Genomic DNA, 27,811 nt, shown 5'->3' with positions numbered 1-27,811 from the left:
GATAGTAAAGGGGTGGAGCCTATGACAAGGAGATCAATGTAAAAGGAATGAATTAACATCATTTAGGCAGACTCATTATGCGCGCACTCTCTGCATAAACGTTCACTTGTTTTTTTAATATGACTTCATGTGTCTATACATACTTGTGGTGAAATATATATATTCGGATGATTAAACATTCGGTGTGTTTATTTGCTTTGCTTGTCTTGTGGAGAGTAAGGGAGAGGGTTGAGTCTTTTACAATACCATACATCATATACTGGTATGTATCATTTATCATATGCCAGTATGTATCATACATCATATGCCAGTAAGTATCATACATAATATACTGGTATGTATCATATATCACATTCCGGTATGTATCATATATCATATATAACATATGAAAATAGCAATTGCATCAAGTCGAAACAATTGATAACTTTTTACAGGCGTTCTTTCAAAGACAGCTCTGTCGTATGACAGCGAATCTCCTCCAGAGTTCATCTCTGCTGCCAACAGCCTAGCATTAAGTGAACTTAATGTGAATACTCGACGGCTCAAGTCTGTATGTACTTCTGAAATTATTTTCACATGACTGTAGTAGGCTAATATTAGTGAAATAGATTGATAAGTTTTATCATGTCAAAACCTTATAGGTAATGAATAAGGGAGTCATTTTGGTCTTTTGCTGGTACCACAATCTGAAAAGAATCCTAATAGTTATGCAGATTACTAGACCAACTCTTCTCTAATATCATTATGTCAGTGTGAAATCTACATCAGCTTCAGTAAAGCTGTAGTAAAGCTTATACTCAGCTTTCTATGATCATGTTAGTTATTATAGAAGTTACAAACATGAGTTCTTCATCATGACCACTTATCATTATGAATCATAAACAACCATCATGCGTCATTTGTGATTCAGTGGTTAATGTCTTATGAATTATGAAATTATTTTTTCTTTTGAATGAATAATTAGTTGAATCTTTACGACATTTTTCTTATGCAATAAGTAGGTACATTTTTTCTTACGAGTGTGAAGTTAGTTTCTCATTCACAAAACTGTTCTTTTATAAATAAGGTAGCTCTTTATATTATATATATTTTATATTATATATTATATCTAACATTATATCTTTTTCACATCAGTGTTTCCTACAGTTTGCTTAGTAAGACTACATGTACTTGTGTGAAAGACTTTGTATAACTGTTTGAAATGACAAACAAGTGAATATTTAACTTTAACTTTTGTTATTAGCATAACTATTGAATATTGCATTAAGTTTTAATAACAATCAGTTGTCTCAATATTTATCATAACAGCATATAAAACTAGTAAGCTGTGAATTTCTTACTAACATTTTATTTTCTCAGTTATATTTTATGGAGAAGCGACTCAAAATGTATAGAAATTCACACCTTGTTTCTTTATTATTATCTGATAATTGCTTGTGACAATTAGATTAGTAATAGTTAGTAGTCACATACAACCGAATTTTGGTTATATTTGTCACAAAATGTAATAATTTTTAATATTATGTTTGCTAAAATTGCTGATCAAAAGCAAGCTGCTGCCGGTCAAAATTGTGTTTTCAATGGAGATGCTTTAGGATTATGATTATTCATTTGCTTACAAAATTAAACCAAAAAGTAATTACAAAAGCTCCAGTGTCTGCAGGTGTCTGCATATGTCTGCAGGTGTCTGCAGGTCTGTACAAGTGTCTGCAGGTCACTGCAGATACCTGCAGGTGACTGTAGGAGCATGCAGATGTTTTAGCATAACGTTCACTGCAAGTACGCTCACATAAAACTACAGTAACCTAGAGCATATATTAGATAGTTGCTTGCTGGTGTTTAAGCAGAAAACTGACAGTTGTATGCAAGTGTTTAAGCAGAGAACTGGCAGTTGGTTGCAGGTGTTCAAGCAGAGAACTGGCAGTTGTTTGCAGGTAGTTAAGGTTGAAGCAGACAGCAGATAAGCTCTCAGTTAATGCTCACAGGTAGATGCTGAACTCAGCAGAGCGCCAGAGTCTGCACCAAACTTGCCCCATATATCTGAAGGAGATAGTTTGACAACTGGGAAAAAGCACTCAGCGCATGCTGTCAAGACACAGAAAGAGAAAGAGATGGCACAGCTAAAAAATGAGTTAAAATTGAAGCCTGTTGAGAAGCAAAGTGATGACGTTGTAGAAGAAGCGGCGATTGAAGATGGATCACCAGCAGTGGTTACAGACCAACCTATACCTCCTATAAAATCTCAACAGCATATGATGCCGGTTCCAGCCCAGGTGCTATTGCATACATACCTACTATGAGATATTTGTACCAAGTGTTTTTATCTGCTTTGTATACGGAGGTCTATCACTAATCTTAAGGTCACCCTGTGACATCTATCTAGACTAGGTGAATGCCCGAGGTCGTATGGGTAATAAAAAAAGTTATTGTACAGAAAAATCACCATTTATTCACCATCTAAATATTAAATCAACATGTTTGCTTATTTCTGGTATAAATTTGGTATAAGTTTAATAAAGTACATACTATATATACATATATTTATAGCATTTTGGGAAATATGGGCAGATATTTTTCTTCAAGTAAAATTGTTCTTTTACTAAATTAGTTCAAGTGTGAAGTGTAGATATTTTAACCGATTGCCATTAAAAATTAGCAGATGTGATAACTATGTGCACAATTATTCCATTGTAAAGCTAGTAGGCTATGTGGTTTAATGGACTGGATATATCTACCTGCTGGATCTGAAGGTTTTGAGTTTGTACAAGCTGCAGCGGAGATTTTTTGTGTCGAAAAGTTTATCGTTATATCTGGACAGACGAAAGACAAATGACAAACATTGAGTTTATGTATATATAGATAAAGATAATGCTTTTGTTTTCATCATAAATTATTCTCAGCTATCGCAGAACTTGGTGTTTCTATTTCAAATTTATCTTCACTGTATAGCTTCTGTTCAGGGATTCAATCTCCTAAAAGGAATGATAGTGGTGGCTTGTTTACTAATCTTGTCATTGCCTCACACATGAGGTTGACTTAGAAAGTTGTTTATAAGACTAGAAGATGTATCCATTCAGCCTCATAACTGCGTTTAGTATGTACAAAGTTAGCAGACCTTGAAACCTGCGCAAAATTAAGAAATCTTGTTCTGAAATATCTGAATCAAATTGTTTTTCTAACCAATAGAGTGAGCAGTTCAACAAACATCAAATAATTTTAGAAAACTAGTTTAAAAATAAAAACAGTAATTTAAATGAAAACATTATGCAATAAAACCAGTTTATAATATTTTACTAAAGCTGATATACTAGCGCTAGTTTTACAGCTTACCACACTTCCACCAATCACATTACAGCTTACCACACTTCCACCAATCACATTACAGCTTACCACACTTCTACCAATCATATCACAAAATCTATCAACGTTTGCCTTATTATCCTAAACTTGCTCATTTTGCATTTGTGTTGCAGGTTTTATTTGTGATTTGATTTGTGATTTATTTTAATCGACAAAAATTAGTTAAGCAAAAGAAAGAAGCTGGAAGAGTAATGAAGCCCATTATACGCAATAGCATAGCTAGTCGTGGCATTTGCATAAACGATGCCCAGAATATTTGTATTTATCCTTCCACACGTACGACAAACAATGTTTTCTATTTCCTGACACCAACATACTACATCCACTATTGTATGTTTCAGTTTATAAACTTACTGTTACTACAACCTTCAATTCGCTATCTCGACTCCTCTGCTATACTATTACATTACCAACTTTTAAAACATGTTTGTTCAACTCACTCAATAATTTCTGTTTTTTCATTTTATTTCCATTTTTGGCATCAAATGAAAAGCATTATTTTGTTGATGATAACTAATGTCTATAAAAAGTCATACGTACATATCGAAGTATTTCATCGTAAAAGATGTTGATGGTTACTACTTCCTGTTCGTATTAGGTTCTTTCTAATTTCAACAAGCAGCAATCTTTATAGACTGTGTGCAATATTTATAGGAAAAAGCTTCAGTTCCTGAGTTACATATTTCACAACCAGGTGAGAAATTAACTAAAAGAGTTGAAGAGCTTGAGCAGGTGGTGGCAACATTGAGTAATTCTACCGTGACCCTCCTAAAGGTACTCAGCCTTGTATTTACTTTACTGTATTTATTGTAGTAAATCAGCTTAAAATTCTCATTTAGTATATGTGAGATGCAATTGGTGAACAAAAATGAGAATTGTGCTCTCATGGAGAGACACACAATGTTTTATAGTTGCCAGTTAAACAACCTTGCGGTATTTAATAATCACATTTTGGAGGCGCGAGCATTTTCTGATTGACTAAAATGCTGTGCTCCGAGCTGGATACTTTCTTGTGAGACAATGTAGTAGACAATCTTCTGATACTGACGGTTGCTACGGTTAAGTAGGTAACCAGACATAAAACAGAATAGCATAGATAATACTCTGATCAGTGCTACGGTATAGAATTCTAGTATGACTGACCTACAAAATATAACACTTTTTTGGACATGCTCCAATTTCTTTTCAAACACTATAAAGTACACAATGTATATTTTTGAGCATGCCAACCAAACTATATTCCAATAATATATCAGGTGCTGCTATTTTCATACCCATAGTCAGCGAAGCAGAATTGTATCAGACGTTCACTAGCTACACGTGCGCATGTTCATCCTATAGTTGGTGACCAGTTACCTGTGAGCTCTACCATAGTTGTGACCAGTTACATGTGAGCTCTACCATAGTTGTGACCAGTTACATGTGAGCTCTACCATAGTTGGTGACCAGTTACATGTGAGCTCTACTATAGTCAGTGACCAGTTACATGTGAGCTCTTTTATAGTTGGTTACCAGTTACATGTGAGCTTTACCATAGTTGTGACCAGTTACATATGAGCTCTACTATAGTTGGTGACCAGTTACATATGAGCTCTACTATATTCGGTGACCAGTTACATATGAGCTCTACTATATTCGGTGACCAGTTACATGTGAACTCTTTTATAGTTGGTGACCAGTTACATGTGGGCTCTACTATAGTTGGTGACCAGTTGCATGTGAGCTCTACTATAGTTGGTGACCAGTTACATGTGAGCTCTACTATAGTTGGTGACCAGTTACATGTGAGCTCTACTATAGTTGGTGACCAGTTACATGTGAGCTCTACTATAGTTGGTGACCAGTTACATGTGAGCTTTAGTATAGTTGGTGACCAGTTACATGTGATATGAGGTGATTCATAAAACTTGCTAATGAATTTCAGAACTAGCCAACACATCTGGAAACTGAATCTGTAAATCTGGTAACTACCTTCAATCACAGTGGTTGAAGTATATTTTTATGCAACAATATTTTTCTGTATTAGAAATAATATTATTATTAGTCCAGAAAAATGTGGTTCGTTATTACGACCTAAGCTTCATTAAGAACAAAGTGCATGTATAAAAATTCAAGTAGTTCCTGATTGAATACGATGTATGTTATGCTAAGCTTTAGAAATAATATATCATTATCAAAAATTATTATCTGCATACACAATTAAAATTTAATATAACTAGTTTTTGTTAGAATGTAAAGTACACAGCAACATATTGAAAAGCTGTTATTGACACAAATCTTCCGGTCTGCTTTCAGAAACAGTCGGGGGAAGGTGAGGCTGCGCAGGATATAGAGACTCGTCTGTTGATGATGGAGACAAATATGGCAGAAATGATAAAAGCTGTTGGTGCAATCCAGGATGATCTGAGCATTACTCACCAACAGATAGATTCACTTTATAATGATAAGTATGTACATGTACATGTATGAAAATAAAAGCTTGGGGCAAGCATCATGTACGTACTGTATAGATGAGTTTTGGTATAAACACTGGGTATAGTGTGTACAGTAGGTAAGATGACGTGTGCAAGGTAAGTAAAATGTATACGCATAAGGCTCATGCAGTCCATCTGGAGAGCATAACTTGTCTGGTATGTACAGTGCGCCTGGGGTAAATAACATGCCTGGTATGTACCATGGGTTTAATATGCACAAAATATTTGGCATGTGCAGTGTTTTAGATATTATAAAAGTGTCTGGTATGTACTGTGTGCTTCATATGTACATATCTAGTATGCGTAATGTCTATTGTATGTCTAGTCACTGTAGTGCTTGCAATATATAACTAGATATCAACTTTATTATTATCAGCCTGGTGTGCTAATAACTTAAGCTAGTCTAAATCTTTCCTATAATAAGAGCCTTATCTGAAGCCAGCTTAATAATAATACACGGACACATGAGCGACAGACCAACAAACAGACCAAACAACAAACATTAACATTTGTAGATGTACAGGTGGAACACCAGGTACAGTTTGAGTTATTTGTTTGATACATGAAGTGCATACCATAAATGTAGTATAGTGAAATCTGAATAGTAGCTATTGTACCTTGTAAAGTTAAAAAAGATCCCACGCACTAAACATGGTATGAACGACCTTGCGGTATAACTATACTCGTAATTCAGTAGTAGCTCTGGTTATGGAAACAACTTCCTGAATTGCAGAAAACAAATAAAAAAGTTAGAAGAAACCTTGAGAGCAGAGAAAGAAATAAATGAAGGCAGAGCATCTAATGATGAAGGGATGATTCAAGAACACCCCTCACCTACAGATAAACCCTTTCTAAATACAGATAAACCGGTGACACCTGATTCGGATAAACCGGTGACACCTGATTCGGATAAACCGGTGGTACCTGCTTCAGATAAACCGGTGGTACCTGCTTCAGATAAACCAGTGATACCTGTTTCAGATAAACCAGTCAAGGAGGCTACCAAATCATCAAAAGGTATAAAATTTACATGTATATTACAAAATAAGTAGCTTCAGTGTACACTATTCAACTACTTTACATAAGATGCCACTTTATCTTTTTCTACCAGATTTTAAATAGATAAATAAATACAAAACCTGTTTGCTGTTAAGAACACTCCGCACTTGTTTGATTGAAAATGATAGCTACTAGCAAAGAACGCTTTTAAAGAACATGAAATAAAACTAAAATAACCATTTTAAATCATACCTGTTGAATACAAATTATTATTGGTTATAGTTATAAGATGTAACACACTGGTTGATCTTACTAGCAAAAAGTAGATAGTCAATGACATTCTATAGTTTTGTTCCGCTTCTTCTCTCTGTAATAAGTAACTTTTTACACTATGAAAATCTTTTTATTACATCAAATGATATATTCATATTATATTATATTATGACAGAAAGTTTAGAAGCAGAGAAACAAAAATTGCTCAATGAGAAAAAACTCAACCACTTAGCTCAGAAGTTTGCTATTTGTGATGAAAAAGTATCATGTAAGTACATGGCTATAATTAGTAAGTACATGACTATTAGTAAGTACATGACTATTAGTATGTACATGAAATTTTTTTCTCTCTCAAAGATACCTCCTTGGCTGACACGTCACAAATAATAACTAAAATAAAAGTAAGCATAAAATACATAACTTTTGATAGATTAAGATTGCTTGAAATAAATTACTAAAAACTACAGCAATCATGTATTGTTAAATTGTTATATTGCTGTATATTTGTGTTGTTATATTATCATATTGTTGTATTGTTATATTATATAATCATTTTCCAAGTAACCATATAAAAGTACTGCACTGAGATATATTGAGCACATTCATAAATCTTATTAGACACCATTATCATGTGGTTATAAGCCATAACTTTACAGGACTCCATACAGCAAATGCAGCAAGTTTCAAGTTTTTTCGTTGCAAAATGCTAGTACTGATCTCCTTCTGATCATTGTTTTAAGCGCTCTACCTCAGCAATTTTGTGTTTAATTATCCTTAGCAATTTGCTAGTTTTTTGATTCTTTGAATGCCTGACTAATGTTTCCAGACTATGATAAAATTTTCATAAGAAAGCAACGATGTCATGAGAATTATAAATGTTGTTTGACTAAAACACTAGGTATCTAAAAACATATATGCATACACTAGTGAGGCTGTTACCAATAACCATCCCTACTGATTCCTGCAATGTTTCCGTTAAACCATGCTGTACTATTATTAAATCTAATGCTCAACACATAAACTGTAGTACTTACCATATCTACAATTAACTTGTAATCTTAATCGAGTAAGTCATCTTTGTCACAAGTTTATTTTAAGTCAGCCAGCAGCAAGCGTGCCTTACTGTAGCTTCACATAGTACATAACGTCAGTATATGTACACACTACATAACATAGTACATAACGTCACACAGCTTCAACTGAAGAGGTAAACTTATACAACGCATTTTAAGTGATTCGGATTACAGCAGAAACAGAGATACTCACATCTTCCCAAGATAAGCAAAGCTTGCAATTCTCTTAAAGATCACATCAAATAAATTACATACTATCTTTGCGATATATAAGTAGTCGTTGAATGCAGGATAAAATGATGAGATAGTTGACAGTAATATTTTAATATTTTACCCGTAATAAAACTAAACATACTCAGTCTAGTTGGAGTGGCACACAATTTAGTGAGGTGGATTCTGGGTAGTGTAATGATACTAATAAAAACTCATCAGAAAATATTAAAGTTTTCTTTATGGCTGACTCAATTTTCTGCAGTAGCTTCACAAATATCTTTCAATCTTTAAATAAATCCAAAACCAAACATGATGATATTCAATTTTACTCAGTTCTAAAATGTTATACCTACTATAGTGTTTGTATGCTATATCAGCATCTTTAAAGATAATCTATTATTAATAAACTTGTTATTATACTATATATTTAAAGTTTGGCTAAACTATTAATCATTTACAGTAACTAATGACAGATGATGGTCAACATGAACTTTTTAGATTTTTATACACAGTTCTGGGCAACAATACTATCAAGAAAATCTTTTTCTTTACAAAAGTTGAACTAATTAACTCGAGTATGTAAGGCAGATTTTGATGCGGCAGTTTATTTTGCTGCCAAAAGTATATTGAACATATAATATTTTATCATTTAATGTTATTATTCACCATTTCTGAAAATTCTAGTCATATTACACAATCTCTTTGTGTTTGAACTTATCAGCGATCCGTGAGAAGATGGCAGCAGAGAAGCGGAGAACATCTGAGATAAACAGACTCATCAGCGATCACTTGAAGCAGTTGAACAACAAGTTAGACTCATTTGTGACTTGGGATGACTTAGAACGGTAAGTTATGTTTAAGTAGCTTCGTCAGCTAGCAAGGCAACAATTCTGCCAAAAACAAAAAATAGTGAGTAAATATATTATATTTATAGATATCTTATCATCGCATAACTCAAAACATTTTTATATCTATCTGAGTATAATTTAAACAAGTACACACTGCCATTGTATTAGAAAATACTCAATCACATTTTTTATAATATCTTTTTAGCTTATATTATTATATATATTTTGGTCTTTAGAAAAAACTATTTTAGTTAACAATTTATTAACTGTTTTTTAACAAATCCTTAGCAGTTTAGACTCTGAGAGGCTCATTGAATATAAAACAGACTAGCTGTACTACCCGGCATTGCCCGAGTAATAAAAAAGTCTTTGGACAAAAAATTTATTTGCATTTACTATATAACAACATTTGCCATTTTAACTTTCAAACTACATATCATGAGAAAAGTGTTTTGTGTAGTTGGAATGAATTAAAAGAGAAAATAAAAACAACTGTAAAGGTTTTCAAACTTTGTCAAACAACTGTAACTTTCAAACTTCATAACTTGAAAGGAGTGTTTCGTTGAAATAAGTCAGGATGAAAACTAAAAATGTAAAGGTGTTTAAATGTAAATGTGAAATCATTAGCAAGTAATGGCTAAATATAGTCTGTTTTGCTACGATTACAATGAAAAATTATTTGGTTTACAAGTATATGATTTTAATTTGTTTCAGTGTTGGCATGCAAAAATTTGCATGCCAATTTTTGCATGCCAATTACAAAAATATCGTAGGCTATTAATAGATGTACATGGAGTGTTATAGAAACTCATAGTAATTATCTAATGCAATCACCTCCTCGTAAAAATCATCAAAATCATCATCATTAAAAAATAGTAACAAAACAATATGCTAACCTTAATAATTATGGGTACCTACAATGACTTTAGTGCATTTTGTGATTATGATCTGCAAGATAATATAACATTAAAATGTACTACGAGGAGAGTTCTTACCTTCAAGACAAATGTGTAACATAAACACTGAATCTAACTTAAATGAATTTAGTTTACTAAACACGTACTTTAAGAAAGTTTTAGTATGTATTTTAGTAAAATTCAAACGTTTAACTAAAATTTTATCATTTATCTGTTTGCGAGCAGTTTTTACCACAACTGATAAGGCTGAACTCATCATGGTGATCAACGTATATATTTTAATAACATATATAATCAGTACACAAATCACCAAATTCTAAGTTCGAGATAAATTATTGTTGATATCATGGGGCGGAACAAATTTGCCCTAACGAAAAAAAGATGAAGAAGCATCGTGTTGCATATACTACGGTCCCAAAATACTTTGTAACAAGACCATTGTAACGCGTGGGCACAATGCTAAAATAATTAGCGTGTGCATATGCTATACGGTATACAATAATGTCATAGATTACTACATCTTGTATGGCTAAGTGGTGTGGTAGAGTGCCTGGATTTTAAACTTGCTGTAGCAATCTCCGTGAGTTCATATCCATCAAAACATGGAATTTTAATTCCAAGATGTTAATAGCGATATCTGGACACGCACACATACACATGACCAACTTTGAGAAATATATACCTATATAGATTATTATGTAGTGTATGTCTAAATCCTTTAGGCATTTGACTACCCAACAGTCTGGTTTGCTGATATCTAGCAGCTCTCACATCCCGTTGACAGAATCAGCGGGTGCTGCTCCAGCAAGCAGAGCCAAGTAAGTACTGTATATTAAGTATCTGTTAACACAACAAGTTAATGTTTCACTTGTTCTCACCTGCTGACTGCTATAACCTGCCAGTAGTTACTATAACTTGTCAGTAGTTACTATAACTTCTCAGTAATTACTATAACTTGTCACTAACTACTATAACCTGTCGGTAACTATTATAACTTGTCAGTAACTACTATAACTTGTCAGTAACTACTATAACTTGTCAGTAGTTACTATAACTTTTCAGTAATTACTATAACTTGCCACTAACTACTATAACTTGCCACTAACTACTATAACTTGCCACTAACTACTATAACTTGCCACTAACTACTATAACTTATCGGTAACTACTATAACTTGTCGGTAACTATTATAACTTGTCAGTAGTTACTATAACTTGTCAGTAACTACTATAACTTGTCAGTAACTACTATAACTTGTCAGTAACTACTATAACTTGTCAGTAACTACTATAACTTGTCAGTAACTACTATAACTTGTCAGTAACTACTATAACTTATCGGTAACTACTATAACTTGTCGGTAACTATTATAACTTGTCAGTAATTACTATAACTTATCAGTAGTTACTATAACTTGTCAGTAATTAATATAACTTGTCAGTAACTACTATAACTTGTCAGTAACTACTATAACTTGTCAATAACTAGTACACATAGATGTCAAGCTACCTAACCATATTTGTGTGAGTTTAGGACTGCTGAAACTAACACTTTAGTTTAAAACATGATTGATTTTTACTTACATGTGATGTTATAAGTGCAGTTCGTATCAAAAGTAAGTCATTTAAAGATGTACTTACACAAAACTTTAGTCGATTCTATCAGAAAGTGTTGATATTGCTTTACTGCTTGCGAGTGTTTTTGAGGTTGGAGGTGTTCTGACTGCCAGGAGTTTCAAGTTTACAACTGACAAAACTTAATGTAATGGGCATGTAATATAATTGGCTCTCTGTAAAGACTATTGTTGACATAATGTCAGTTTTGCCTTCAAATTACTCAAATCTTTTATTTGTTTTATTGTCTTTGAATTGATCCTTATTGCCGTGTCTAAAAACAATTGAAACCGAGAAGATGTATGGTATGTTGTACTGTCATGTTTTAAGTCTGTGCCCCTTTGCTAGTGAGAGAATATCAATAAACCGAACTCACGCTTTGGACCCGACCACAGCTCATTCTGCGGATTCTGACTCAGATCAGCAAGAGCAATTTAGATATGATGAAGAAACATCTGAAAATTCTAGTAAAAAGTTAATAAATGGATATGATGAAGCATCTAAAGGAAAAACAACTTACAAAGGGACAAGACTTGAGTATAACGAAAGAGAAAGTACAACTGATATACAACTGCAAGAGAAAGAACTAGATAGAGGGGAAGCAAAAAAAAAGTATATAGAAAAGGAAGGGATCTTTGTGGAGGACATAACTTCTGCCGTCCATACTGAGGATACTGAACAGCTACATGATTGGCAAGGTGGGTCTGAGTTGAACTTTTCTGCTACATGGTCTGGCGGCAGTAGGGATGGAACGCGTAAGTCTTCAAGAAAAAATAATTCTCAACAAATGGAGATAACAGAGACCTTTGAACAAGGCAATGATAAGATGGGAAAAACACAATGGGTTCAACAACCTCAGGTAAGAATAACAAAACATGGACTTGTAGAAAAGTTACCAGCTACTCAAGAGTAACCTATTTCTCTTGTACTTGTTATAGTGTTTCCTTATGTTTGCAGTTGGCTGGTCATCAGATATGATGCCACATGTTTTGTAAGATTTTGCAAGAACTTTTACCATATTATCTGTAAGCGTTAGAACTTATGTGTCAGTCTTTATGTCTTAAATGGAAGGCAACAGGTGTTAGGCAGTAACTGATAGATGGTCAACGGTGCTCAGCAGAAGATGGACGGTGGGCAGGGAGAATAGGTTTCAAGGGCTGGACAGTATGCTTGGATGGTGAGACAGTGAGATGGTTGGACAATGAGAGAGTTAGACAGTTAGGTGGTTAGACAGTGAGACAGTCAAATGGTCCGACGGTCAGAGAGTTGGACTGTGAGACGGTTAGATGGTTAGATGAAGAAACGGTTAGACAGTTAAATGGTTAAATGGTGGCTGTTGAATCACATGAAGTCAATGTTAACTTTTCTCATTAGAAAATGCACCTTAAATGTTTGTCTGGTTTCCTATCTTTGCCTTATTTATAGATAGGAACAACTGAGGATACATCAAGAAGATACAGGCAGCAAAGCTCAATTCAAGGTGTTCCGTCTTCAGATGCTGAATATGAAGGGAGGAAAGATGGTCCATCTTACCACTTACAGAAAACTTTGGAATCATTGAGTAGACTTCATTTACCTTAATTTATTTTATACAATTATGTTTGTTAAAAATATGATTATGGTTTGTGTTCAGTCATTATTTATCTTTTTATTTATACAACTGTTTCTTTTTAACTGAAGATGAAAGTTAGGTTTACTTAATACTAACAGTACTCACTACACAAGTGAATAACAAGAACTAATGCTAGGTCAAGCAATTATTATTACATGAGCCACAACTACCAATTAAAATTTACTCCCAAACTTTCACATGCACTCTCCTTGTATAATCAATAGCAACACATACATTCAACTAACCCTTGCTTGTATACAACTATGTTGGCTTGGCTCTTCTTCTATTATCTGTCCTTTAAACAGTGATAACACTTCTAAATCACAGTTATAGATGAAGAAATGAGTTTTGGTAGATGGAATACATTTGATTGACACCTGTTGCAGGTGACACTCCTAACAGGCAGCAGGTGCTCTCTAAAGTTGTAGATAATATAAACAGGTCCAAAGCTGAGAAACTGCTATTAGAGCGGGCGGAACAGCGAAATGATGAACGGTTTGATCGAGTTGAAGAAAAAGTTGGAAGGCATGATAGCGAGCTGACAGCCTTCCGGGAGATTGTTCAGTAAGTTGCGCATCTAATATAACTACAGTAAGTAACACATCTAATATAACTACAGTAAGTAACACATCTAATATAACTACAGTAAGTTGCGCATCTAATATAACTACAGTAAGTAACACATCTAATATAACTACAGTAAGTCACACATATAATATAACTACAGTAAGTCACACATATAATATAACTACAGTAAGTAACACATCTAATATAACTACAGTAAGTAACACATCTAATATAACTACAGTAAGTAACACATCTAATATAACTACAGTAAGTCACACATATAATATAACTACAGTAAGTAACACATCTAATATAACTACAGTAAGTAACACATCTAATATAACTGCAGTAAGTAACACATCTAATATAACTGCAGTAAGTAACACATCTAATATAACTGCAGTAAGTAACACATCTAATATAACTACAGTAAGTCACACATCTAATATAAGTACAGTGAGTAACACATCTAATATAACTGCAGTAACACATCTAATATAACTACAGTAAGTAACACATGTAATATAACTACAGTAAGTAACACATCTAATCATTTATAAACATTTAAAAATCCGTGGATTAACCAAGCGCTTCTAAAAAAAATACGAAAAAAAATGCGCTATTTCAAAAGCATAAAACTTACCCCTTTAGCCCGTTATTAAAACCACGCTATATTAAACAACGAAATAAAGTGTCTAGCTTAATAAGACAGGCTAAAACTGACTATTACACTCAATTAGTAAATGATTTGACTGGTAATCCTAGAAAGCTATGGAAAGCTATTAACGAAGCTTGTGGACGCAAAAATAGCTGTCATTCGACTATTGAAAAGCTTATAGATAATGATAAACACACCCTTTGTGAACCCTTAGATATAGCAAATTCTTTTAACACTTTCTTTACTGAAATAGGGCCAAATCTAGCTAGGAAAATTCCATCCTGTCCAAGCTATCCATACTCTGAGCAAAAGCAACATAAACCATTTACTTTCCATCTAATTGATGCTGACTTGGTTGCCAAACTCTAAAAAATTTAAATGAGCACAAAGCTGAAGGTATCGATGGAATTCCTGCGGGGTTAGTTAGGGATAGCGCGGACTTCATTGCCGCTCCTTTAGCGCACATAATAAATCAATCTATCCTGACTAGTTCAGTGCCTTCTAAAATGAAATGTGCCAAAGTTTTACCTATATATAAAAACAAAGGTAGTAAATCCAGTCTAACTAATTATCGCCCTATTTCCATACTCCCAATTTTTTCTAAAGTGTTCGAATCAGTATTAAACACCCAGCTACAATTGCACATTCAAGAAGAAAATATAGTATCTAGCTCCCAATATGGTTTCCAAACAAACAAAGGTACGCACCATGCCTTAATAGAATTTGTGAACAATGCATTTGCAGCGCTAAACTCCAGCTTGGTGATTATTGGTATATTTATAGACTTTTCGAAGGCATTTAATACCCTTGACCATACAATCCTCTTGCATAAACTTCAAAACCTAAACTTTGAATACAACTCTATTGATCTAATAAAACACTACCTAACTAATAGAACACAATGTGTAAATGTAAACAAAGTCAGATCTCAGTCTCTAAACATTACCTGTGGGGTACCCCAGGGATCTATCTTGGGTCCTACCTTATTCCTCCTCTATATCAATTCTTTTGAAACAATTTTGTTTGCAGACGATACCACTTTATTTTTTGAGAGTAACAATCTAAAGAGAGACATGGCTCAAATCACCCTGAACCTAGAGAAGTTAAAATTTTGGTGTTTTGCTAATAAACTGACGTTAAACGTAGATAAAACTAATTACATGATAATTCAAAATCCCAAAACAGATTTCAATTAAACGAAGTGGTTTATTTAAATGACAGACAACTGAATTACTCAGATAACGTTAAATTTCTTGGAATTATCATTGATAGCTCATTAAGCTGGAAAGACCATATTGACAGCCTCCGTTCAAAACTTAGACAAAGCTTAGGTCTGATTTATATAGCATCAGGTTTATTGCCTAGAAATGTTTTGATTTTGCATTACAACAGTCTGATCAACAGTAAAATTATCTATTGTATTGAGGCTTGGGGAACTGCACCACAGAGTCACCTTAATAAAATTTTGGTAATTCAAAATCAACTATTGAGAATAATTTTTAATAAACCCCCCACCTATCGTACTTCTGATCTTTACAAAAAAGCAAATATTCTACCTATTCATGAATTATATTTTTACATATTTGCACATTGGCTCATTCTGAATTTAAAAGCTATATTAAATCTAAGCCAGATCCGCCTTATGATACCAGAAACTCTCAATTTTCTCTTCCCTTGCCACCTTCGACCTCCGCTGTTGGCCACAGGCATTGGGCTTACCAGCTGGCGTCTGCCTGGAACGGACTGCCGGTCGGATTAAGGCGGATTGGAAATCGCACTGTTTTCCGAACTACTCTGAAACAATGGCTCCTTGACTCTCTGACATAGCTTTTTTTGCAGTAAATGAACTTTTATTTTTGTTGACTGTCTACCCGGGCTCTGCACCTTGACTAGCTACGCTATTGTGCATGTGGGCCCTCATCATTAAATATAGATTGATTTTTCTATTATGTTTTTTTTATTTTTTGATGATAATACAAACAAACAGTAATATAACTACAGTAAGTAACACATCTAATATAACTGCAGTAAGTAACACATCTAATATAACTGCAGTAAGTAACACATCTAATATAACTGCAGTAAGTAACACATCTAATATAACTGCAGTCAGTAACACATCTAATATAACTACAGTAAGTAACACATCTAATATAACTGCAGTAAGTAACACATCTAATATAACTACAGTAAGTAACACATCTAATATAACTGCAGTAAGTAACACATCTAATATAACTGCAGTAAGTAACACATCTAATATAACTGCAGTAAGTAACACATCTAATATAACTACAGTAAGTAACACATCTAATATAACTACAGTAAGTAACACATCTAATATAACTGCAGTAAGTAACACATCTAATATAACTACAGTAAGTAACACATCTAATATAACTGCAGTAAGTAACACATCTAATATAACTGCAGTAAGTAACACATCTAATATAACTGCAGTAAGTAACACATCTAATATAACTGCAGTCAGTAACACATCTAATATAACTACAGTAAGTAACACATCTAATATAACTGCAGTAAGTAACACATCTAATATAACTACAGTAAGTAACACATCTAATATAACTGCAGTAAGTAACACATCTAATATAACTGCAGTAAGTAACACATCTAATATAACTGCAGTAAGTAACACATCTAATATAACTACAGTAAGTAACACATCTAATATAACTACAGTAAGTAACACATCTAATATAACTGCAGTAAGTAACACATCTAATATAACTACAGTAAGTAACACATCTAATATAACTACAGGAAGTAACACATCTAATATAACTACAGTAAGTAACACATCTAATATAACTACAGGAAGTAACACATCTAATATAACTACAGTAAGTAACACATCTAATATAACTACAGTAAGTAACACATCTAATATAACTGCAGTAAGTAACACATCTAATATAACTACAGTAAGTAACACATCTAATATAACTACAGGAAGTAACACATCTAATATAACTACAGTAAGTATGAGTTATTTACAGGCATGTTTCATCACAGAAGGTAGACAGAGACTATCTCAAGTTTGCACTGTCCATGAAGAGTGACAAAAGAGACATAGCTGAGTTAGTCGATATGAAGTATTTTAAACGAACCAACAAAATTCTAGAAGATTCGATCAACGGGCTCAGATTTAAGGTCAAAAATTTGGAGCAAGAATTTAATTGGAGGTAGGTTGGACTCAGATCTCTCAACCTTAATTTTGGATTTCTACCTCAAATTTGTTTAATACACAAACTATATGTAACATTTTCTACCAGTTTCACAGCCTTTAGGTGAAAAATGCAGTTATAAAGTTGTCTGCTCTTACAAGGTGACCTTTTACTCATGATAGAGTTGCCCCGATTTCAATATCGGAATCGGTATCGGTGCCGATATGGGTGTTAAAGGTTGACTTGCAACAAAATTCATATTACAGTTATTTGATATGAAAAAATTTACTATGTCTTACTCTGTTGTGTGGTAGGTGCAAAATATGTGGAAAGGTGATTACAAGCTCTTAAAAGCTCAAAAACGAACAGAAAATCGCAGCCACATGAGACCGCCATAGTTTGGATTCCCTTTCCAAAACGGCTCAAATGTGATGTAGTTGTGAAAGATGGTTTCTGTTTACACTTTCATGCAACCTTATTCGTCGAATATTTTCACAAATATACTTCACGCATTCAATAAAACCATGTCTATTGTTCTTACGCGTCTGTTTTGTCGTCATCGTAATGCTGTCACTTTTAGCAGTGATATCTTATAACTTACTGTAAAAATTTGTTTAATTTTTAGCCTTAGCTTGAAGCAGTACATATCATTGTCTGATAATCATGACGAGCCTGTTGGTCACCTGTGATAATCGAAAACTGCTGCAAAAATTATTTGCAAAGTATTGGGTCACATGATCAGATTACGACTTGCCGACTAGACCAAACCGAAACAAAACTGTAAAATAGCGAGCATCTATATTTGATACGGGGTCTTCGGTAAAACTCGAAGTGTTTGTCAGAAACTAGTACTACGATAAGTTTTATATTGAGCTTTGTATTGGCCTTTCAATTCACGTGAGAACATACGTGACAAGACGATAACCAAATTTCGTGGTTACGTCATCGAAATAAAGAGATTCCAATCTATGACGGCTTTTCGTTTTTGAGCTTTTAAGAGCTTGTAATCACATTTCCATATATTTGGCTCTTACAACACAACAGAGTAAGACATGGTGAATCTTTTGATACCAAATAACTGTAATGTGAATTTTGTTGCAAGTCAACCTTTAAGTACATGTATCTGAATCGGTATCAGCCGATCTTTTTTTAAAAGATCGGAAACTTCAGATACTTTTTACAGATCAACTATTTAGCAGAAAACCATATTTTGGCCTGCTACACAAATAAAAAATAATCAGCTGCAAATTCCTTACTTTTACCTAACGAATTCCAGGCCTGTCACACAATCTATTTCATATCTATAGCCTAATAAACATCCACACAACTGAGGAATATTTTGGCTTTCGTCAGGACGTAATCACAAAGTGCGGTATTTCCCAATTACAGCAATATGATTTATTGCAGCCAATCACGAAAAAGAGAATAATGATGAGAAACAAGAATGTGGTGTAATGCTTCTATTTACTAGCATTACGAAAGTAATTTGAGCAGTTGATGCATAAAGTTATCTATCTCTCGCTTGATACTGACGATATGATTTATTGTTTGTACTGCATAAAATAACCTCAGTGACTTATCGGTATTTAGCCTGTCCTCCATCATCTGTGGCAAGTGAGTCCGTCTTCAGTATGACTGGCTACATCGATAGTGATAAAAGATAAAAACGTCTCGCTGAGAGAATTGAATCACTAACGGTAATTAAAAGAAAAATCTATTTGCTCTAAACTTAAAAATGCACAGCAGTTCGTTCAGCAATAGAAGAGAGACTTCATTATCACAGAGAAAGCTGTACCCCTAACAGTAATTATCATTATTGATAACTGATTTCAAGAAACATGGACTTTTATGTTACTAAATGCATGGTATGGCAGTATGTGAAAATACATACATGTATATCTTTTTTCCATAAACACAAACAAATAAATACCTCAATATTTATATTTTCTTTGCATTATATTTATATTTGCATAACAAAATTACCAATTATCTATGCAACACAAAAGATCTGAATCGGATTATTTTTCAATAAGAATCGGTACGTATATCGAATCGGTATCTGAATCGGCTGGTGAAATTAGAATCGGGGCATCTCTAACTCATGGAAACCATTGCGTGAATCCTTTGAATGGCTTTAAGGTAAGTTTCTGTTATTCACTATATTTTGCCCTGAAGTTGTGTATTGTAAAAACCTTGTTACATTTTATATTTGCAACACCCATGATTTTTGCATGCAAACTGTATGAGCAGATAACTCCAAAGTTGCATTTGTCCCTCAAGATTTTCAAACCCATCTATTGACTGAAAGATAATTATATTAAGTCAGTAAGGTTTTTATGACTTTTCTGCTTGTCTTTTCAAAATAAGAAATATTTTCTCATCATTCATTTGTAGAATCTAGCATTCTAATGCTGACTTGCTAGCAGTTTTTAATATTGATACTACATATATTAGCATAAAAATAATGGAATACCAAGTTATTTCCATTTTCGTGATATTTGAGGTGAGCAAAAATTGTAAAAACTTTAAACTGTAACAAAATCGATAAATAAATTGCAATTGCAAAATGTCACTTGATCAATTAGTGAATGTTTCATATTGTCACATTGTTACTATTATTAAAAACCTACAGTGATTATTCCTTTAATTTTAGCATAACAAATAGTTTAATATGTGTATTTAGAATATTCAATACCTGATTAGAAGTGACTAGTTGATTACCTAACTGTTACATTGCATTGTCTTTAAAAGAGAGAGCTGAGATCTGGGATTGTTATGTGATACTATGTGTGTTTATCATGCTGCAGAGAAACAATAGACAAAGTGCTGTCAAAAATGAACAGCAAAGCAGAGCAGGAAGAGGTGCTGTCTATTAAAAAGATACTTCAAAACTTTGAGGCAAAACTGCAAAAGCTGATGATGACAGATTATAGGGTTTGTATTTGTTTTATAACATGATAAAGCCAACCAGTTTTGTATGTCTTTAAGTACACTTCTCTGCAGTCAGTATTTTTTGTTAGGTAGTGTGCCATGTCACATGTAGCTTGGTGTAAAGCATTGTCTGTGGTATGTAGTGCGGTACAGCATGTACATGTGGCATGTAGTATGGTACAGTATGTACATGTGGCATGTAGCATGGTACAGTATGTACATGTGGCATGTAGTGTGGTACAGTATGTACATGTGGCATGTAGTATGGTACAGTATGTACATGTGGCATGTAGTATGGTACAGTATGTACATGTGGCATGTAGTGTGGTACAGTATGTACATGTGGCATGTAGTGTGGTACAGTATGTACATGTGACAGGCAGTATAGTACAGTATGTAAATGTGACATGTAGTGTGGTACGGTATGTACATGTGGCATGTAGTATGGTACAGTATGTACATGTGGCATGTAGTATGGTACAGTATGTACATGTGGCATGTAGTATAGTACAGTATGTACATGTGACAGGCAGTATAGTACAGTATGTACATGTCACACGTAGTGTAGTACAGTATGTACATGTGACATGGCATGTATCAGACTAAGTAGGGTTATATGTAATACTGTGTGTAGTATGGTATGTAACATAACAGGTCACATTGTATACGTAAGTGCTGTGTTGTAGTTACACGCTGACGATGCTACCGCCTTCAAGAAACAAATGATGCCATTCAACTGCCTTGCCTGCAACAAGAATGTTAGTTTAGACCCTAATAAAATGTAAGCTGAATGAATATTTAATTCTTTTACAGCCAATCTAGTAGGTTTGAAGAGCAATGAGATAGTAGTGAGAATGATGTCAGGCTTATCTGGCAAGATAAACAATAATATAGGCCACCAAGCATTAGATGATTGCTAGAATTTTTACCCAATCTGATTGTTTTCCACAGAAGCGTCAATTTACCCATGGAGGGTGGCATTTCTGGCCATAAGTCGCACAGACCGTATACATCGTATGAATTGAAAAGCATCAGAGAACAACTCCAAAATCGAGATGACATATATGACCCCTTTAGCGCTCCTCGACCTGTTGGTGGAAACTACACTATGATCGACCCGTTGAGACAGCAAAGAAATGCTCGTAATATTGCTGTAAGTGCTTTTATTGTATTTTGTTTTATCGACTGTAGGTACAACTAACTGATTTTTGTTTTTGTATGTATATATAAATATATAAAAAAAAATTGTTTCCTCACCCCAGATGGGTAGTAATTTCTGCTCTAACTTGGGTCTCCTACCAGAGACCTGGGAGTTTGAGCACTCGCCTCAAGATCTTAGCTGTTCCCATTAGCGCACTTTTCTGCAACTCACCTGAGTTGATTGCTGTTGGTATTTGGGCAAGCCACATTTTATGCACCGGTGTTATTGCGCCCAGTGCCCCAATGACTACTGGGATTACAGTTGTTCTTACATCCCAGCATTTTTCAATCTCTTCTCCAAGAAGGAGATATTTCTCTACATTTTCTTTTTCTTTGCTCGCTATATTGTAGTCATTGGGTACTGCTATATCTATTATAGTAGCCCTCTTGTTCTCCTTGTCTACCACCACTATATCTGGTTGGTTTGCTAGGACATGCTTGTCAGTCCGGATGTAGAAGTCCCAGAGGATCTTAGCACAGTCATTTTGATTCACCTTACCAGGAGCTTCCCACCAGTGTTGTGGTTTATTAAGGCCATACTCGTCACATAGACTTCCATACACAACACCTGCGACATGATTGTGCCGCTCGGTGTATGCGTTTCTTGCTAGCTGCATGCATCCACTGATGATGTGTTGGATGGTCTCAGGTGCATCTTTGCACAGTCTGCATCTAGTATCGTCTCTAGTGTGATAGATTTTTGTTTGGAGTTGCCTTGTTGGGAGCACTTGCTCCTGGGCTGCCATGATTAGCGACTCTGTATTGGCCGTTAGGTTTCCTTTGTTTAGCCACATATATGTCTGGTGAAGATCGCCAACCTTAGATATTTGTCGGTGGTAAGCACCATGAAGAGGGTTCGTGTGCCAGTCAATTTCCTCATCATCAGAGCGTAGGTCCATTGTAAGAGCAGCCGATTGAAATTCAGCTAGCAACTTATCTGAAGTGGCCATGGAGGCTGCATATGCTTTGATGCTTTGCTCCTCCTCTTTCACTGTCTGCTGTACACTTTTGAGTCTCCTACCGCTATCTTCCCTATCGAGATACAATCTAGTAGTATCAGATTTTGGGTGGAGTGCTCCATGCATGGTCAGCAGTTTACGAGTTGCTATATCTGTTTCCTTGATGCCTTCCTCAGTCTACTTTATTATGCCTGCTGGATATCTTATTACTGGCAGTGAGTAGGTATTTATTGCCATGACTTGGTTCTTGGCATTGAGCTGGCTCCGTAGGACCTGCCGAAGGCGTTTCTTGTATTCGGTAATGGCTTTGTGACGTACCTCGGCTTCGTGGTTGGTGTTGCTTTGCATAATCCCCAAGTACTTGTACCCTTCTTCTATATCTTTGATGGTACCATTTGGCATTCTTAGGTCATCTGTGAGCACAGAATGGTCTTTCTTAAGAATTAGCCTTCCACATTTCTCAATACCGAAGGTCATTCTGATGTTCTTGCTATATACCTGAGTGAGGTGTATTAGCGAATCAATGTCCCTTTCTTTGTTAGCGTACAGCTTGATGTCATCCATGTAGAAGAGGTGGTTTATCTTGGTGCCACTCTTAAACTAGTACCCATATTGAGCCTTCTCCAGCATATTGCTTAAAAGGTTTAGGCATATGCAAAAGAGCAGCGGTGATAAGGAGTCACCTTGATAGATGCTTCGCTTAATTTTTACACTCGCCAGCTTTTTGCCATTAGCCTCCAGTTCCGTCTTCCATTTGGTCATTGATATCTTGATGAATGCCACTAGAGCAGGGTGAACATTGTAAATACTGAGGCACTCAAGTATCCAACTATGGGGAATTGAGTCATAGGCCTTTTTGTAGTCAATCCAAGCCATGGCAAGATTGGTTTGCCTTCTCCTGCTGTCTTGACAGACCGTCCGATCCACCAGTAACTGATGTTTGGTTCCTCGGGTGTTGCGCCCAATTCCTTTCTGAGCACTGGTCATATAGTGACTCATGTGCTCTTCCAGTTTGTCTGCAACTATTCCTGAGAGCAGTTTCCAGGTGGTGGGCAAGAGCGTTATTGGTCGATAGTTTTTGGGAGTCGGCCCCTGCTTAGGATCTTTTATCAGAAGTACAGTTCATCCTTTGGTCAGCCATTCTGGATGGTCACCTTGTTCTATTAGGCATTCCATCTGCTTAGCCATTCTAGTGTGAAGTGGAGTCAATTTCTTCAACCAGAAGGCTTGAATCATGTCATGGCCAGGTGCTGCCCAGCTCTTCATACGCTGCACTCTGCACTTGATTTCCACTTTGCTGATGGTGAGTCCTTGCTGAGTCACAGTGTGTTGATGGCTCTCTTTAAGCCTCTTCAGCCAACTTGCAGTGGTGTTATGAGTAGTCTCTTTCTCCCAAATGTCCTTCCAGAACTTTCAAGTGCTGGATCGGGGAGGATCTGACATTGGCCTCTGCAGTTCACCTTTGAACTGGGAATACACTCTAGGTGGATTATTGATGAACAGTTTGTTCATTCTCTTGTTATCCCGCTCTTTGGTGTACCGCTTCAGTCGTGCCGAGAGTGCTACTAGCTGATGTTTGGCAGATTCTAGAGCTTCTATTGTGGCTTCCCTTTTTGGACGCTCCAAACAGTAGTTAGATCTCTCACTGAGCCTACTAACTTTCTTGCGCAAGTCCTTTTGTAGCCTCAGCTGCCAGGATGGAATGGCTTGAAGCCTTGTTGAACGCTTGTTGAACGCTTAATACCCATCTCCTCCAAGATGACAGTTGCTGTACTGTAGATTAGGGCATTAGTCTCACTGATCGATACAGTTGAGATTGACCCCAGTGCCAAGTTAATGTCTTCTAACAGCTTCTTAGGTATGACCAACTCTTCGTATTGGTACCCTGCTTCCATCATCATTAGAAGCTGGCATTTTGTTGATGATATTTTCCGCAAGATCTTTCTCCCTTGGGTCAAGGTTAAAGTGCATGTCTTCTTCAACCCGTGAGTCAACACAACACAAGATTGTGTATGTGTGACAGTGTGTGTTGATATGCACTCCTCGTTGGTCAAGGTTACCTGGGTGAACTGAAGGTTACCTGGGTGAACTGTTCCCTAATTTCATCTACCTCAAGTTCCGATATGAGATGCTGCTTGATTATGTTACTCTTCTAAATTCACAGTTTAAATTCAGTAGGCTTGATAGCATCTATATCTATAATATCGCAACCCCTTTTAGTGATATAAAAAAGCACTAGCGCACTGTTTTTCGACCTACACATCTCAAGTACATGTACAACAACCAGCAATGGGATAAACTTGCCAGAATAAGCAGGCAACTTACAGGATGTCTCAACCAGTTTTCAGAAAAGCCATTAGAAACATATCCGGTAGTATAAATACACTTGAACCAGTGTATGAGATGCCGCTTGATTATGTTACTCCTCTGAGCTACAAGTTGCTTAGCGGTTAGTGACAATTCAGAGCGCATGTTTATCCACAGTTGGTGCATCTTTCCCATGTAACCCCACTCTTGAGGTTCACTCATAAAGTAGCACTGCATGAGGTCCATGTCATCAGTCCGAGTCCATTTCATCCGTTTTAAACCAGTAGTCTATTTTTCACTGCCTTGTCCTGGTTCAGCTACAGGCAGCGCGGACCTTGTTTGACCGGGCGACGTCCGAGCCGGCATGGCTTTGGTTATTGCACTCATCATAGAGGTCGTAGACATTATACAAGCAAGGGTCTTGTCTAAGGACCACCAGAAAAGTGCAGTTGTTGGGGTTTGAACTGAGGACCTATTGATCACTGTTATGATACCTTACCAACTACGCTATCTGTCCAGTATATATATATACATAGATATATATATAAAAAATTATTTCCTCACCCCGGATACTCCGTATGGGTGGTAAATTCTGCTCTAACTCGGGTCTCCTACCAGAGACCTGGGAGTTTGAGCACTCGCCTCAAGATCTTTGCAAACTGGAGTCTTCTCAAGTTTTTTGCAAACTGGAGCAAAATGAAGAAATGGGTCATGATCACAGAAACCATGGTTAAGTCGGGTGGGTGAGATTTAGAGTTATCTACACAGGCAGAAGGAGAAAATTCTCAGTTATTTTGCAAAAAAAATTTTATTTCAGTTTAATTACAACAGGTTTTATGGTCAATAAACTGAATGCATGTTTACCATTAGTGCAAAAGAATAGTTCTGAGAAAACTGGTGTTAAAGTTTGAGAAACGAAAACCAATGAAATTTAAACAATTTGGTTTACATTTCAAAACGTCATAGCAACCAATATCAAGAAGTTGTGATATTTATATAGGTTTTTGAATTTATATCCAAAAAATTATGCTGAATTTAAAAATCTAAACAGATTTTAAGTGGTTGTCATAGAAATAGCTGTATGTCTATAAGGAAATGTAGGCCTATTACTTAATTTTGCAAATATTAAAAACGGCTTGGCAGTACAGCGATATTGAGCACAGCCGTAATATCATCAACAAAATCTTTAGAAAAGTATTAACAGTAACATATTGCACACTATCGATCACTATATACTTCGATCTTGTAAATTCGAATGATTATTCTTATAATTAAATCTTATAATAGTCTTATAAAATTGAATAATTTAATCGAATAATAAAATAGGCAAAAAAGAAGCGATTATCTTGCTGTACTTTTACGTTAATTGCAGAAACCTTCGGTAATTGGACAATGCCATAGACTGGTGAAATGTGCATGTTTTTTTCGTGAAATGCGTACGGCTTAATAGTTCTACTATCTGTCGCACAGCTTTATTGGCGTTTTGTTTGCCGGTCTTAATTTTGATTAAAAAAGGCTTGTCAGGTTTTAATGGCGATTTTAGGCCAAATTAATCTGTCTAGTTATGTATTATCTGATCAGACGAGTAAGTTTTAGGATATTGTCTCAACTTTTCAAAGACTTGGTAACATATTTAAATAGGTTTATACGTATTTCATATCATTATTATACTTAAACGACTTTACACAAAAATGGTTAAATTTTTTGATGGGATTTCAGTACAAGGGTTTGGTTATGACGATTGACAGATAATTTTCGGGAGTTGTGTGCACATATGCATTTATCATAAAGCTCCCAAACACACGCTTCGCTCGTGTTTGGTCGTGGGATTATGCAATGAATTTGTGTAACTTACCTGCAAAGCTAGATATTTACTAAAATCTTTACTAGAACGATACCCACGTTTTGGACTGGCTTAACAATCGTTACGCGTAACAGTCAACAGTGCTAACTATTAACTCCATGCCAGCGCTGTAGGCGCAAACATCTTAACCAATGCAATGACTATTTGCTCAATTATTCCATTTTGTTCAGTGTAGCTTAATGATCAAGTTGGCTACATCTGTAGGTCTCCAGACCAAATGCATGAAGATTTTTCGTTGTTAGATTTTAATTGCTATAACTGGACATAGAGTTTAACAAAAAGACAAACACTGAGATTTATATATATATATATATATTGTTTAGCCTGCAGGCACAATCACAACCCTTCTGTAGCGGTATACATCCGATAAGAGCAGACAACTCTAAAAATAATTGTTCAAGTTAGCGTTTCTGTCTAGGAGTTTTGATAATTTGATTAAAGCTGTACTTTATGTAAAATATTTGAGTGGCTATAAATAAAAAGGTTGCCCATGAAATGGCTGCATGACTAATGTGTTTTATTTCTCATTTAACAGATTCATGAAGAGATCCTGAATGGAAAGGCATCACCTTTGCCTACCGGTGGTCCTTCGCAGCAAAGTATTAATGTACACAATCACATAGTATTTGGTCATGATGGTAAAATATATAAAGGAAATCAGTCTAGCAAGCTTCCTAAAGTGACAGACAGGAATAAGGCGCCTCCCCCCACGCATAGCCCTACACCGGAGCCACCTTCTATTCGCAGTCTCTAA

General features: G+C 35.3%; 1 protein-coding gene across 1 annotated transcript; it reads left to right on the top strand.

Moving 5' to 3' along the window:
• The first annotated feature begins 288 nt into the window (after nucleotides 1–288).
• On the top strand, nucleotides 289–27,811 carry LOC137388495 (centromere protein F-like). Its single transcript, XM_068074985.1, has 16 exons — nucleotides 289–310; nucleotides 435–550; nucleotides 1,986–2,273; nucleotides 4,015–4,134; nucleotides 5,656–5,807; nucleotides 6,568–6,851; nucleotides 9,114–9,237; nucleotides 10,880–10,975; nucleotides 12,120–12,630; nucleotides 13,197–13,332; nucleotides 13,770–13,947; nucleotides 17,629–17,814; nucleotides 20,604–20,730; nucleotides 21,414–21,508; nucleotides 21,679–21,880; nucleotides 27,593–27,811. The coding sequence occupies exons 1-16, from the start codon at nucleotides 289–291 to the stop codon at nucleotides 27,809–27,811; spliced, it is 2,856 nt and encodes a 951-aa protein (XP_067931086.1).

Source organism: Watersipora subatra, chromosome 1 (genome assembly GCF_963576615.1).
Source record: "Watersipora subatra chromosome 1, tzWatSuba1.1, whole genome shotgun sequence".
Lineage (NCBI taxonomy): Eukaryota > Metazoa > Bryozoa > Gymnolaemata > Cheilostomatida > Watersiporidae > Watersipora > Watersipora subatra.
Note: the sequence above shows the minus strand (reverse complement) of the source record. Positions and strands in the feature narration are given on the sequence as shown.